General features: G+C 30.2%; 1 protein-coding gene across 2 annotated transcripts; it reads right to left on the bottom strand.

The window, feature by feature from the left end:
- Positions 1-2,342: 2,342 nt before the first annotated feature.
- Positions 2,343-12,713, bottom strand: LOC108771544 (probable multidrug resistance-associated protein lethal(2)03659). Of its 2 annotated transcripts, none has more exons than XM_018536858.1 (15): positions 12,666-12,713; positions 12,486-12,589; positions 11,688-11,969; positions 10,805-11,238; positions 10,064-10,220; positions 9,407-9,609; positions 8,435-8,880; positions 8,041-8,255; positions 7,076-7,294; positions 6,376-6,562; positions 5,815-5,991; positions 5,041-5,497; positions 4,509-4,884; positions 3,103-3,799; positions 2,343-2,536 (listed from the first exon to the last, which is right to left on the bottom strand). In XM_018536858.1, the coding sequence occupies exons 2-15, from the start codon at positions 12,560-12,562 to the stop codon at positions 2,387-2,389; spliced, it is 4,077 nt and encodes a 1,358-aa protein (XP_018392360.1). In that variant the 5' UTR covers positions 12,563-12,589; positions 12,666-12,713; the 3' UTR covers positions 2,343-2,386. The 2 variants fall into 2 exon arrangements, with proteins under 2 accessions (XP_018392360.1, XP_018392361.1); XM_018536859.1 differs by having other exon boundaries at positions 2,343-2,506.
- Positions 12,714-14,085: the final 1,372 nt, after the last annotated feature.

Genomic DNA, 14,085 nt, shown 5'->3' with positions numbered 1-14,085 from the left:
ACATTTACACAACGTGATAACAAAAATATGATCACCTCCTACTGATGGTTTATATCGAGGAAAAAAAGAGCTATCAGCATTTTTATGTTGGAGATAATTGGTATATTACATTCTAATCATAATACTTTGTAATCCTCTGGTAACTAAATAATTTATTCAAACATAAATTTATTTTAATATAATAAAACATTACAAGAGAATGATTAAAAAATTAATTTATATATTATATAAAAAAATTATACTCACCGCCGTTTAATATTTTACTATATTCTGGATTAATACAATATAATACGTGTACAATTTAAAATAAAACTCGATTGATTAACTACTAAAATTCGTCATGGATGGATATTAATTATATTTGCGTATAATTATAAAGGACTTGATTTGCCAATTAAAAATCTCTACAAATGGATATATATGTGTATGTTATTAGTAAACATATTGTTGCGCTGTGAATCCGCCAATTTGCGAGATTTATGTGATTATAACATTAATTTGATCCTGCTATTCGAATTTGACGTTGAAATAGTAGATACACTGATAATCGATGTTTAAAAGGTTAAAACATTTGTTTTTTTTAATATTTGTTTCTACATTTCATTTTTATATTATAACATCTCATTAAATTATATGTAAATTCAATTTAAACAAGTCATGGTCTTTTAGAAATTAATACTTAGAAAATTTTAATAGTTACTTATTACAGTTTTGAATATAGAATTGTTAGTTAAAAATTTTTGTTCATAAAATTGACAAAATATATTCATATGAATTATAATTATAATTATTCTGCTTTGAATGATCATAAATTAATTTCATTATTTTTATTATACTTAATCATTTATTATACTTAAATTAGAGTAAAAAAAAAGAACGAAATAATAACATAATAACACTGATAGCGCGAGCCTTGAACACAACCATAAACCGCATAATTTAATTAAATATTAAGTATTTTCATACACGTGGCCTTTAAATTACACATTTTCTATGTTGATTATTACGAAGAATATTACTACATTGATGATCTAACCGTGAAGATACTCTCGGAAAATAGGAGATCCGAGTTCGATCATCGACCTAGGAAATATTTTTTGCAATGGAATTATTTACAGGTTTGATGCTTTATGAACATTATATTATTAATCATCTTCTACGATGCTTATAGCATCAATATTATTAAATTGCTTTTTAATTTAATTTGTGAAACTGTTCTAGTTTCTTTAGAATTACGTTTCAAAACTGACAATTCAGTGCGCAGTTAATTTGAAGAAATGGATAGATATGAGCATGAAATTATTTAAGAATGTAGACTTGTTTTTAAGTACTAAAGAGCTCTCTCTCTCTTTCTCTAGCTTAACCAAGTAAGGACTTTATTTTTAATTTGTTATGTATTTATAGTTCATTGTGCCACGGTCTTAAAAAGATACTGTGTATTTAATATTGTTTTTAATAATTCATTTTATAAACGTTTCTTAAGTGCCCTACAAAACGTGTAAGCACTTTGATACCTTTTTGGTATACTTCAGTAATTTATATCTAAAATCAGTAATTTATATCTAAACGTATTTTTTATCAATGCTTTCAAAATATTCCGTAAAGAGTGCATGAAGTATCTCGATTCACTTCTCCCACACTTTACTAATTGAAACTTTATCTACGTTTCCTAAACACTCTACAAAGAATATACAGAATATTTTGATACGCTTCGTGTACACTTCTAAGATGGAAATTAAAAATGTTTTGTTTGTACTTTCTAACAAAATTTTTTGTATCTTTTTATAATTTGTGCTGACCTTCTCGTTACGTTTCTTTCAAACTCAAGTTTTAGATTTTATCATTTGTTTATGCAACTCAATTCTTGCGTTCAAGGTGGGTGCTATCAACGCCATTTTGTTCCTTTTAAAGTCTAATAATAGTCTGATAAAAATTAAATGACGCAGTAATGCTAATAGCGAGCTTTCTCAATACAGTATAGTATATGTAAAATATAATTTATAAAAATATAATATGTAATTAATATATAATTTATAAAAATAAAATATTATGACATAAACTTAAAGAAAATTGAAATCTTTTCGATGTGTCACAAAGGTGTAAGTAAAGAGATTTATGTACCTACCAATTCTTAGATACTCCATTGATTCTTTTCATTAAAACTCTACGGTTTCAAATATCCGTACTTATTACACATCTCCCCGAAGCTCTGTAAAACATTTATGAGGGGAACAATCTATTACGTTCCTACATTTTTTAATAATTAATTTTATTTACACTTTTCATTTTTTAAATTCCAAAGATTTAAGAATTGTTTATAAAAACAATGGAACATTTGTGGCGATCAATCACTGTGTCTGTCCGAAAGAATTACAAAAAGTTAATGTTATGATACATCAAAACGTTGTGAACGATTCTGGTAACAATTCCTGGCGGAGTCTGTTAGAACCTTCTCCATCTCTTTACTGGTTTCCTGCACCATACTCTTCAGATACCCCGTCTCCTTCTGCAGCAGTATATGGGGATAATCAAATTCCTGTGCAGGATAAAAGTCCATATTTAACGATCTATTCTCGTTACGAGCACTATTGGAGAACTTCATAGTTTGATACGTGCCGCGTATAAAATATTGTATTTACGCAACGTGTACTACAGATAATGAAAGAATATATAAAAACTCTTCCTACTGAAAAAATATTTATATCTTGGAACAAAAAAAATAAATGCTATCACTTTCTACAATATATAATATAATTAGTATATTTGCTAACAAGAGATTTATTCGAATAAATGATGTACTTTAATAATACGCACAAGGATGATAAAGAGAAAAATTCGTAGGATTTATGGAACATATATACAAAAAATTTACTTATAATTATATTACTTTAAAAAATTGTAAAGATCATAAATAAATTTTATCTAAAAAAACATTTAATAATTTAATAAAAGAAGTGTCACAAGAATAATCAATAAATTCTTAATTTGATTCTTTATAATCAAAGAAAGAAGGAAAGAATTTGTGATCTATTTAAATTTATTCGATGATTCACGTTATCCAAAAAATACACAAAAGATATGGTCATAAAGGAATTGACTCACCACAACGATGCCAGCATCCATCACCAGAATACGATCACTATCCATGATGGTGTTGAGCCGATGGGCGATCGTCAGCACCGTACAATTTTTGAACTTCCTCCTGATTGTTGTCTGAATGAGCTCGTCAGTTCGCGGGTCTACATTCGCGGTTGCCTCATCCAACACGAGTATCGGGTTGTTCCTGACAATGGCACGCGCTAAACAGACTAACTGTCGCTGGCCGACGCTGAGATTGGAGCCGCCTTCGTTGATATGAGTCTCCAAATTTAACTCCTTCAGCTCGACCTCCTTGAGGGCCTGCCACAACAGTTCATCTCTATACGAATTGAACGGGTCAAGGTTCCGTCTCAGGCTACCAGAGAACAGATATGGTTCTTGAGGAATGATGCTGATCTTGGAGCGCAGATCATGCAAGCCGAGCTGACTTGTGTCTACGTTGTCGATCTCAATCAGACCATCTACGTTGGTCAAGCGAAAGAGCGCTTGGATCAAGGACGATTTGCCAGCGCCGGTCCTGCCGACAATGCCGATTTTCTCCCGAGGAAAAATGACAAAACTGATGTTCTTAAGCACTGGTGGCTCACATGGCGTATAGCACAGAAACACGTTCTTGAATTCGATCTTGCCTTTCTGCGGCCACTCACACTTAGGTTTCTTATCGGGGGCACTTTCGAGAGGGGGCTCGCTGTCTACTTTGCTGGAGGAGAATCAAAATAGGGATTAGGGAATATTGATGAGAAGATATTTAATACTTCAGTGTTATTCCTAGTGTGGTAAAATTTCTTTTATTTTGATATATTATATTATATAACTCCTTTATTACTAAAGGTATAACATATGTTTACTTGTTACTATTCCTTGATGTCTGGCGTTTTGATTGGGAAAGAAGTTTGTTACAAAATGTTAAATTTTCTGTGACATTTGCAATAGAATATAGTAGATATATGATACAATAATATAGACTGGCACCGGAAAGTTAACAGTTTAAAGAAATTGGAATGATTTAGAAAATTCTATATTCACAACATTACAAAAACATTCAAATATCTAAACAGGTGGAAAATATTTTTAGTAACAAAAAGTATCTAAATTAAGGATTTGAAAATTTACAAATATAACGTTCTAAGATTTGAAATTTCTAGAGGGAATTACAAATTTAAAAAATCTGATAAATAATGGTCGAGGTGCCGTACAATATTCGTAATCAATAGATTTATTAAATCGTCACTAAATTTGTGTCACTTTAACTTTAATAAGAATTTATTATAGAGATTTAAAAATTGTAAATAAAGGGATGTGAAATAAAAAGTAATCTATATTTCAACAAGATGAAATGGTTGATAGAGATAATGTACAGTGAATATATACAATACATGTATGTATATATAATCCAAGGTATACAGTACCTGTACTCAAGAATACGTTCCACAGAGGTCATCTGGTTCTCCAGCTCAGCACTTTGGCGTATACCCCACTGGAACATACCGGTGATATTGATACTCTGTGTGATCGCCAAACCTACATATTCGCTGTTCATCGAACCGCGATCATTGTTGTCCAACACAAGGAAGCTCAGCGTGACCAATGTAATGTATAGAACGCAGACAACATCCAGCCAAAAGCCGAAGGCACGCGTAGTTGCGATAAAAATGTATGTCGCAGACGTATGGAGATCTTGGTAATTGTCAAACTCTTTCGTGAGGATCGTTTCCGCCTCAAAAGCACGGACCGTCGGTAATCCTTCAAGAGTCGCATTAAGATGAGCGAAGATCGGTGAGCGAGCTGAGGAAAGTTGAAAATTTTACTCTCTTTATCCGAAGAGTTGCAATCGTCAATTCAATGAGATAACTTGATTTCAATCTGCGATCGAAATTTTTTTTATCTTATTAATTAAATTATTATAGTTGTGTCTATTCTAGTTAAAGATGAGATACTCACTAATGCCTTCGAGACGCTTGACGCTACGACTAGTGGCCAGATAGAAGGTTCTCAGATAATAAAAGACAATACCGATAAACGCCGTGGGTATCAGCAGCCACACGTTTGAGATGGCAACCAGGACGATGATACCCAGCATCCATAGATTGATTTGGATGCTATCTATACACAAAGCGGGCAGTATCTCGTCCACTCCACCCATGTCCTTGGAGAAACGATTGAGAATGCGTCCCGACGTATTGATATTGAAAAATCGCATAGTGGCGCGGCTGATACTGTGGAACATACGATCGTGTAAGCGCACTGAGGCCCGCATGCACATCCAGAAGAAGGTCCACGAGCGAATAAAAGAGATGCAGATTGTCAGCACAATCAATCCGCTGTAAATGTAGATGCACTGCATGCGGGTGAGGGGACTTCTCGGATCTTCCACAACACCGTCGTTCGTTTGATTCATCTATATTTTATTTGTAATAAAATTATACAATTAACAAAATATAATTAATGTAGAATAAGATCTACAATTTTTCTACAAAACTTCTTTCTGTTTACGTTTAAAAAAAATTATACTCTTTAAAATGTGTCAAGCGAGACTAATTCTTATTAGCTAATAGATAAGAGATTATTGTTTTTTCCCAAACTAATATTTCTCTTTTCTTTAATTTCGATAAATCAATCTGACTGAACAAGAAAAGATAACCATTACAATTTTCTGGAGAAACGATTACATCTCAATTCTCCGATTATTTTAGCAATTTGTACATAAACACTTACAAAGTGTTCTTCCATATCAACCCATCGGGCAAGAAAGTAATCGACGCTGCTGGCTATTAATTGTGTAATGATGAAAAGCATCGCCATTATGAATATAACACACAAGTTTCCACCAGCGCAGAAGTATTTCGTGTATACTCTGTTGGAAACATTTCCTACTGTTCGCATCTCAGCTACCTGAAATTAACATTTAACTTATAATTTAACGTTAAAATTTAAAATTATTCCAATGATAGAAGAAAGAACGTTCGCATATTTGAAATTAGTACATGCGCACTTCTAAATAAAAGTTACATAAAATCCATTATTTAATTAAGGATTAACGAATTCCTGACGAGTTTCCAATGAGCTCATCACTCTTGCCGACCTATTAATTATCAATGGCAATATTTTTTTAAATATCTTAAAATAAAGCTTAGGAAAGATAAAATACTTGAATTAATGTTTTGTTGTAATTTAAGATATAATTATTCTAAATAATATTATATCATAATATTAGTTAAGAACAATGCATAGTAATTACTGCAGAAAATAAGCAATTAAGAAATAAGTACAAATTACTTCATCGGGTTCATGTTTCGACGTATCATCAGCCATAAAAGAACTCAAGGATTTGATACTGCTGGTGTGCGAATTACTACGACTGACAGAAGCCAAAGAGGGTCGAGAGGATTTCTCATTCGCCTCCCATTGGTTTTCTAATAACCGACCGAAATTCACTCTCATAGAGCTCAGTTCGTCATAAGTCCTGATGAACAAAAGCATTTTATATTACAAAGCAATAGAAGTGACTATTAATATAAATATTCGTTTCAACTTCCAAGCGAATTTTCTAAAAATAACGAAAGATGTTACACGGCATTACAAAGTGAGCATTTGAATTTTCCACATCAACAACCGTATTTCTGTTTTTTCTTCCAAAATGATTAGTTCCGTATAATATTCTCGCGTGTATGTATACCTGAGCTATATACATATAGATACTGTAACCTACTGATAAAAAACTTTAACAAAAAGAAATTTTTTTACTATGGTTTACAAATAATATTCTCATCCATCTTTTTTCCCTCTCATTGCGATAAAAGATCAAGGCTTTAATTGTAAAAGATAAGACAAAAGCAATAAAATAAATATTTGATTATATATGTAAAATATACGATTGTCATAATAATAGCTTATTAGAAATTATAGCAAGATTATAATATCAAATATGTAAGATACAAATTAAAAGAAATAGAAAGAATGTACAATAAGATCGTACCCTTCAGCCTGAATAGTTCCGTTCTTTAAAACAATAATTCTGTCGACGTTGCGTAAGTATTGAAACTGATGAGTCACGAGAATCCGAGTTTTGCTTTGTAGATATTTGTTGATACATTTTTCAAAGATATACTTGCCCACATGGGCATCTACGGCGCTCAAAGGATCATCCATGAGGTATATATCAACATCGGCATAAATGGCTCTCGCTAAGTTTACTCTGCCGTTTATCAATATTATCTTATTATTATTATTATTATTATAATATTGTATTATCATAATAATAATAATACATATTATAAATAATGTGTCTTTTCTAAAATTCTAACTATTTATATATAATACAAAAAAAAAATGAATTTTTTGTGTTTTCTTAATAAAATTAGTTTTATTTAGGCAGAAGTTAAATTAAATTGCATTAATTACATTAATTAATTTAAAACATGTATTATATATATGGTATATATAAATCTTATTTTTTAATATTGTAAATAAAAACTCTTATTTCGTATATTATATATAATAATATAGGTATATATAAACGTAAACACATATTATAATAAAATATACATTTTTAAATATTTATTATTATTGAGAAAAGCTTACTTCAAAGATAAGTAAAGAAGATATTTTTATATAGAATAATCAGAGAAAATAATTAAATTTATAAAAAAAATTAAGTAAATTAATGACCACCAAATTAAGATACAATATTAACTTAAATGTTAAGAAATAAGAATAAAAATCATATGTAATTATTAACAGCTCGGAATTTTGCAACAATTACAGCAATAATTAGTCTATATAGATGCTCGTGTTTAATTTATCTATCTATACTGATTAAAAATTATATGATTTTTAATTATTTATTAATACTAAAAGAGGACCTCTGGTATTTAACATTAAAATAAAAAATTTTTTAAATTGTGCAAATTTTGTCTTGTTAAAACATTCTGTGAAACGAACCTTGCCCGCTGACCACCCGAAAGAGTGATACCCCTCTCGCCTATGATTGTTTTATCACCATAAGGCAGCAAACTGAAATCTCTCTTTAATTGACACACTTTAATCACATGATTGTATCGAATCTGATCCATCTTCCGTCCAAATAAAATGTTCTGTCTCATTGATCCCGAGAACAGCCACGATTCTTGACTGGCGTAGGCAATTTTGCCATTAATCTGTGAACAAAGATATTTAAAACAATCATCACCATCAAAGGCGCGATAACCATAGTCAGGCCTCTGTCTAGAAGAAGAGAATTGCGAAATCACGTAAGTCGGAAATTTTAACCACACATACAAGTTAACCAGAAAGTAAAAGACCGGATATAATTGTTAAAGGTGAATTGTCAACATACTTGAATGAAACCTTTCTGCAAACGCAATTCTTTTAAGATAATGTTCAACAAGCTGCTCTTGCCCGCGCCGACCTGACCAACAACAGCAATCAATTCATTAGGACGCACGTTCATGTTTATATTATGCAAGGTGTATTCCTGTTCATAGTCCAACCACTTAGCGCTGCCATTCTTGATTGAAATGCTATACTCAACACAATTCGGCTGATCTTTGATCGTGTAGTCATTCCTGTTCTGCTCCTCGTCCTTTGCAATTTCCTCGTTCTTTTTTGCGCCTTTTTGATTAGTTTTTTTTGCGTTCTCCTTGTTATTCTTCTCAGCATCCTCCTTATTATTCTCTTTACTATTCTTTTCTGTTTTGATCTCAGAATATATCAGTTCGTCACACATTAAAAACTTTTTTATCCTGTTTACAGTTACAATTATTTCCGCTACCCCTCTTATCCCTAAATTGGACAAAACAGATAAATAATTAAAAATATAAATATAAAATAATTTGTTGACAGTTGTGATTATTAATCCTTAAAAACCCTTCTCGGTGTGGCGTAAAAACCACTTAATTTTACCGTGTATATATACTAACCTTTTTATTTTATATATATACATATATAATTTATATATATAGGTATATATATAATTTAATGAAGAGAATATTAACTTGGCATTAAATTAACACCTCCATTTTCAATTATGAGTTTCTGTTAAACCGTTTGAGCACAAAAAATTATAATTAACATAGTTATCACTTAATTTCGGTGCTAATTTTTGTGGAAGGTGCTAGCTTAACAGAAGTCATTTCCTATGTATTTAATAACTTACATAGATTAACATAAGTTAACGTTAATAATATTATTAACTATAACGCATAATAAAACAAGAAACACATAATTGCACAAGAAAAATAACACAAGGTCCATATTATCACCTTTCCCTAAAATTATCACATATTTTGTTACATTAATTACCACATACCTTGTGGAAGAAGTGTAGCCATGGAGAAGGATAAACAGCTGTAACAAGCGGTTAGCATGTATATCTTCTCAATTGTTATCTTGTAGCCGAATAGTGTGTAAGCCAGCACCGTGATAAACAGTGATAATCTCGTAGTGAAAATGAGAAAAGACATGGTGATACCTTTGATATACGACGCCCACCGGATAATATTAATTTCCATTCTGCAAATAAATTCCGTAGTATTAATTATTTATTTCTGCAAAATTGTATTTCTTTCTTCTGATCTAGAAATATATAAACAGAATTTATTGGACGCGTGTCTTAACATTAAGAATAAATAAGGGCTGGCCATTTAAATTTTAAAATTACAAATAAATGACGTTTGTAAATGTATATTTAATATATCCAAATTGATCATATATTTAAATATATGAGATATTGAAAAAAGTAGAGATATTTATATATTGCGAAATTTTTTATTTAAAAAATTACGTTTTTTAATATTTTAAAATAATATACACGCATAAAAATGCCTCAACGACAAAGAGGTAATAAAGACTAATAAATGACGATAATAAATTTTTGCACTAAATAATTTTTCTTATGATCACTTAACTCAACGTTTAACAAAATATGAGTGTTACATGTGTAATCAGTGTAAGTAGCGGTACTAACTTTCTTGCTTTTTCTATCAGGGTGCTGAACGGATTTTCCCAGGTATACATCTTGATGGCCTGGATTCCGCTGATAATCTCTTTCGTCAATCGTACCCTCTCATCGGTTTTAATAGCGGTCCGTAATCTCAGTTCGGACGACTTTTTGGCCAACCACACTGAGGAATTCCGAAAACAAAACATGGAGTAGGATTAGAGAAGCAATTTTCAATGATTTTCCTAAAACATTAATTAAACGATGTACATGTGTTAATTAAGCGGAGAAAAGACTCATTAATTACGAATTTAACAATACATTTAAAACTTTGGGAATATATTGAAAATTTAGAAAATTGGAAACGAAACATTTTTTAATTTTAATGTTTAAAAGAATTTTAGCCTACAAATTTAATTTACAGTTTAAAGATAATAAAATTTTATTATCTCAAATCAAAGTTAATTTAATTTATCAATTATTTCTAAATTATTATTTATTAAAATCTATATTATTATGTATCAAAATAATTTATCTATTAATTTATATTTATCAAAATTAATATTAAAAAAAGATTTCAAAATTGGCAACTGAAATAAAGCAAAAAGATGATTGTTAGTAGAATTACTTATAACTTAAACAATTTTAACTTTTACAGACGACACACATATATTACATACATACATATGTAATACATAACAAGTTTTTTAACTCGGTTCCCCGATTACTTTCATTACTACAAATGTTCATACCAATAATTTTCTCTACCTTGGAAAGGGATGAACATTAGCAGAGAAGCGACACCGATGATAGACGATACTCCGATGTCGATTACGTGGTACATTACGTACGTGAGGATAATAGCCTCCAAAGGTCCGAACCACAGAGAATGGATAAATATGAGGTAGACCTCGAATCTATTGATGTCATTAGATAGCAAATTGACTATTTGGCCGATTGTCGTCTCGTTCAGGGCGGTTCTGGTCATCTTCAACGTTTTGCGGTAGATCAGTGAATAGCAGGCGACACGAATCTTCAAGCCCATATGCGTAAGACCCATCAAAGTCAAATGAGTAAAAAACACATTAACAGCGGAGCAGAGAATAATGCCGACGGCGTAGCTGTATGCGTACGACTTGTCGACGTCCATAGAGTTAAAATAGTGCAACAGCTGGCCTACCAATAACGGCTGCAACACTCCCCTGATAACAATTAAAAATTTCTGGAAACGTGAAAAAAATGCAAACAAAAGAGATTTAACGCTTCTTAGGAACTACAATAATTTCTATTAACTCGTAGCAATTTGGAGTATCAATATACGCTATCCGAACACTCCGTATAAAACGTGCATGGAACATTTCTATTACTTTTCTCACACTTCTGAATAAAATTTTCATTTTTATTAATATTTTCTAAACGTTACATAAAAACCCATACAGCACAGAAGCTTGCAGCAATATTATTGAAATACTGTACAGTATGTAATATTATATTGCTTGGACGTTGCAATGTTGCTGCAATATTATTGAAATAATTTTTGTTTTATAGCTCTTAAGAATTGTCAGTGACATTTTCCAATGTAAAAGAATATAATAAAAATTAGGATAAAAATCCATAAGAGGAGATTTTTAGATGAGAAATGAGGGAGTACCTGAACGCGATATCTGAAAAAGTCACATAAATTCCATATAGTAAAATTTTGGAACCAAAACATTTTATAAGAACTTTCATCAGACTAGGCTCCTTAATCTTCTTATGTGACCCGCTCTTCGTGACCTGATTAAGTCGATATTGGTACATTTCGCATTCTTTCTCCCAGGCCGCTGCTAATTTATCACCAAGAATATCACTTTTATGTTCTTTAAGAGGTGTATACATATCAGATACTTCAAGATCCCGATGATAACCCACCCAAAAAAGACGCAGCATCCAACTGCGAAAAAGAAAAGCAAAAGACACACGTTTTACTCGCATAAATCAGGTTCAATTTATCCAATTCTTGATTTTTGCTTCTTTCGTTAGAATATTCATTTTCACTTTTATTTTCTAGGATATTTTATTTCTGAATATTATATTTTCGAAACGATTCAAGATGATCTTGACATTATTTACAGATTCATATCTGATTCGCGGGGGCGCCTAGCTTGCTTATCATCCAAAATTTAAACTACCAATTACTAATATAATATGTAAAATTAAATCAAAGAGTATCTATTTTTTATTTGCTATTTGTCCATTTATTACGATAATTCTTCCGAAAAATAACTATTCTAAAAAAGTATTATATATTGTAATTAAAGCGCAAAATAACACTATTCCTTTTAAACTTTAATTAAACATTTTATATATCCATAAAGATTTAATATTATCAAATAAAAAAAATGTGACATTCTCTATTAAAGTATAAAATTAGATAGACTGACAAAAATGTAAAATGTAATGTACTTACGAGAACGTCAAGACGCTGAAAATGTTAGCATCCGCTCTGGGATTCTTAACTTTCTCGGTGTATACTTTTCCATCCATGACGGCGTTGTCTTACAGAAATTTGTTCTGCAAATATTATAATAGTATAATTATAATAGTATAATTGGTTTTTAATACTCAAATATACATTATATGTACGTACATGTGCACACTCCGCAATTTCATCCGACAACGCAGAAAAAATCTATATCTACAATAGATGATAAAAAACAATTACGTACTTCTAAATGTTTTCGGTAGTATACGAAATTGTGAAGTGTGTAAATTTCGCGTAATAAATATAAGTATACTTGTAATGCATCCACTGCACAATTTTGATTAACTCTCTCTCTCTTTCTGAATTAGTTTTTTAAATGATTGAAATATCCTATATATAACTGATAGCAATTTCATAATAACGATTGATGTGAATAAAAATATTTTATTCTGTACTTCAAATTTAATTTTTTTTTAATAGTGACATTATTATAATAATTTTTTATTTTCATGAAAAAAAAGATTAAAAAATGTAAGAATGAAACAATCTCTGAACAGTCATGAAAAAATAAAAGTTGTATTTTCCCCCCTTTTAGAAAATTATTTTATGTTGATATGTTGATGTATATTGCGTAAGCAATTATTTTATTTAAACAATTAAATGTTCTAGTTTTGAAATCATTTATTTTAGTTCGTATCGGTTGAATGATATTTCATATTATATATTAATTTTTCTATTGTTTGCTTTTATTTTTGTAAATTATTGGTCAAGGATAAGTGCAATGAATAATAATGACGATAAGTGCTTAAAACACTTTATAATTAATTAGTTTAATAAAAAATTGTTTATATATTAGTTTCTATTTTTAATGATTTGGCTTTATTTTAATTTTTACCTGTCTCAACAAATAAATATTTTTTTTAAGGAAGTTAAACTATACTCATTCACATAATAAAAATATGGATATAAACTACTCTCACAATATTATAAGAAAAAATAATTTGTTATTGTTATACTTACGTTGTGATCACAATAAAGAATTGTGTAAACAATTTTTAGAGTGTGAGTATTTACTTTAAAAATATAAAGCGATATCCACGATTTTTTATCCACCTTTACTATTTCGAAGTCTTTTTATGACTAACGTCTTATCACAAGTAGAGCAAACCTTAATGCTTCTGAATAGTCACCACAGCCATATTGAATCTTGACGTCAGAAGCAAAAAACGAAACTTTAATTTTTGTTACGTGCTATTTGTAAACAGAAACAATTTGGATGAAACAAAATGATGAAATGGCTTTACAACAACTATATAAATGGGCTATCCCCTCTTGACAGTCAGTAAATGATCGTAGAAAATGACAAAAGCGTAGCTTATTTTCACTTATACATACTTTTTATCATTTTTTATGATTATTTACTGACTGTCAGGAGAGATAAGCGTAACCTTTATCTTTTTTTTAAAAGTATTTTAGAGCGATTTTGTTATTCTTTTTACCCAAATTGCCTTTTTGTTTACAAATGGCACACAACAAAAATTAAGGTGTTGTTTCTCGCCTCTGATGTCATGATTTAATATAGTAT

Source organism: Cyphomyrmex costatus, unplaced genomic scaffold, assembly GCF_001594065.2.
Source record: "Cyphomyrmex costatus isolate MS0001 unplaced genomic scaffold, Ccosl1.0 scaffold160, whole genome shotgun sequence".
Taxonomy (NCBI): Eukaryota; Metazoa; Arthropoda; class Insecta; order Hymenoptera; family Formicidae; genus Cyphomyrmex; species Cyphomyrmex costatus.
The sequence above is the reverse complement of the archived record's forward strand: the minus strand, read 5'-3'. Positions and strand labels throughout refer to the sequence as shown.

Coding starts and splice junctions, on each gene's coding strand:
- LOC108771544 (XM_018536858.1), bottom strand. CDS start 12,562: ATGGATGGAAAAGTATACACCGAGAAAGTTAAGAATCCCAGAGCGGAT. Junction 11,239..11,687: donor TTTTCAGATATCGCGTTCAG/GTACTCCCTCAT, acceptor AATTGTTATCAG/GGGAGTGTTGCAGCCGTTAT. Junction 5,498..5,814: donor TTGATATGGAAGAACACTTT/GTAAGTGTTTAT, acceptor AATAAAATATAG/ATGAATCAAACGAACGACGG.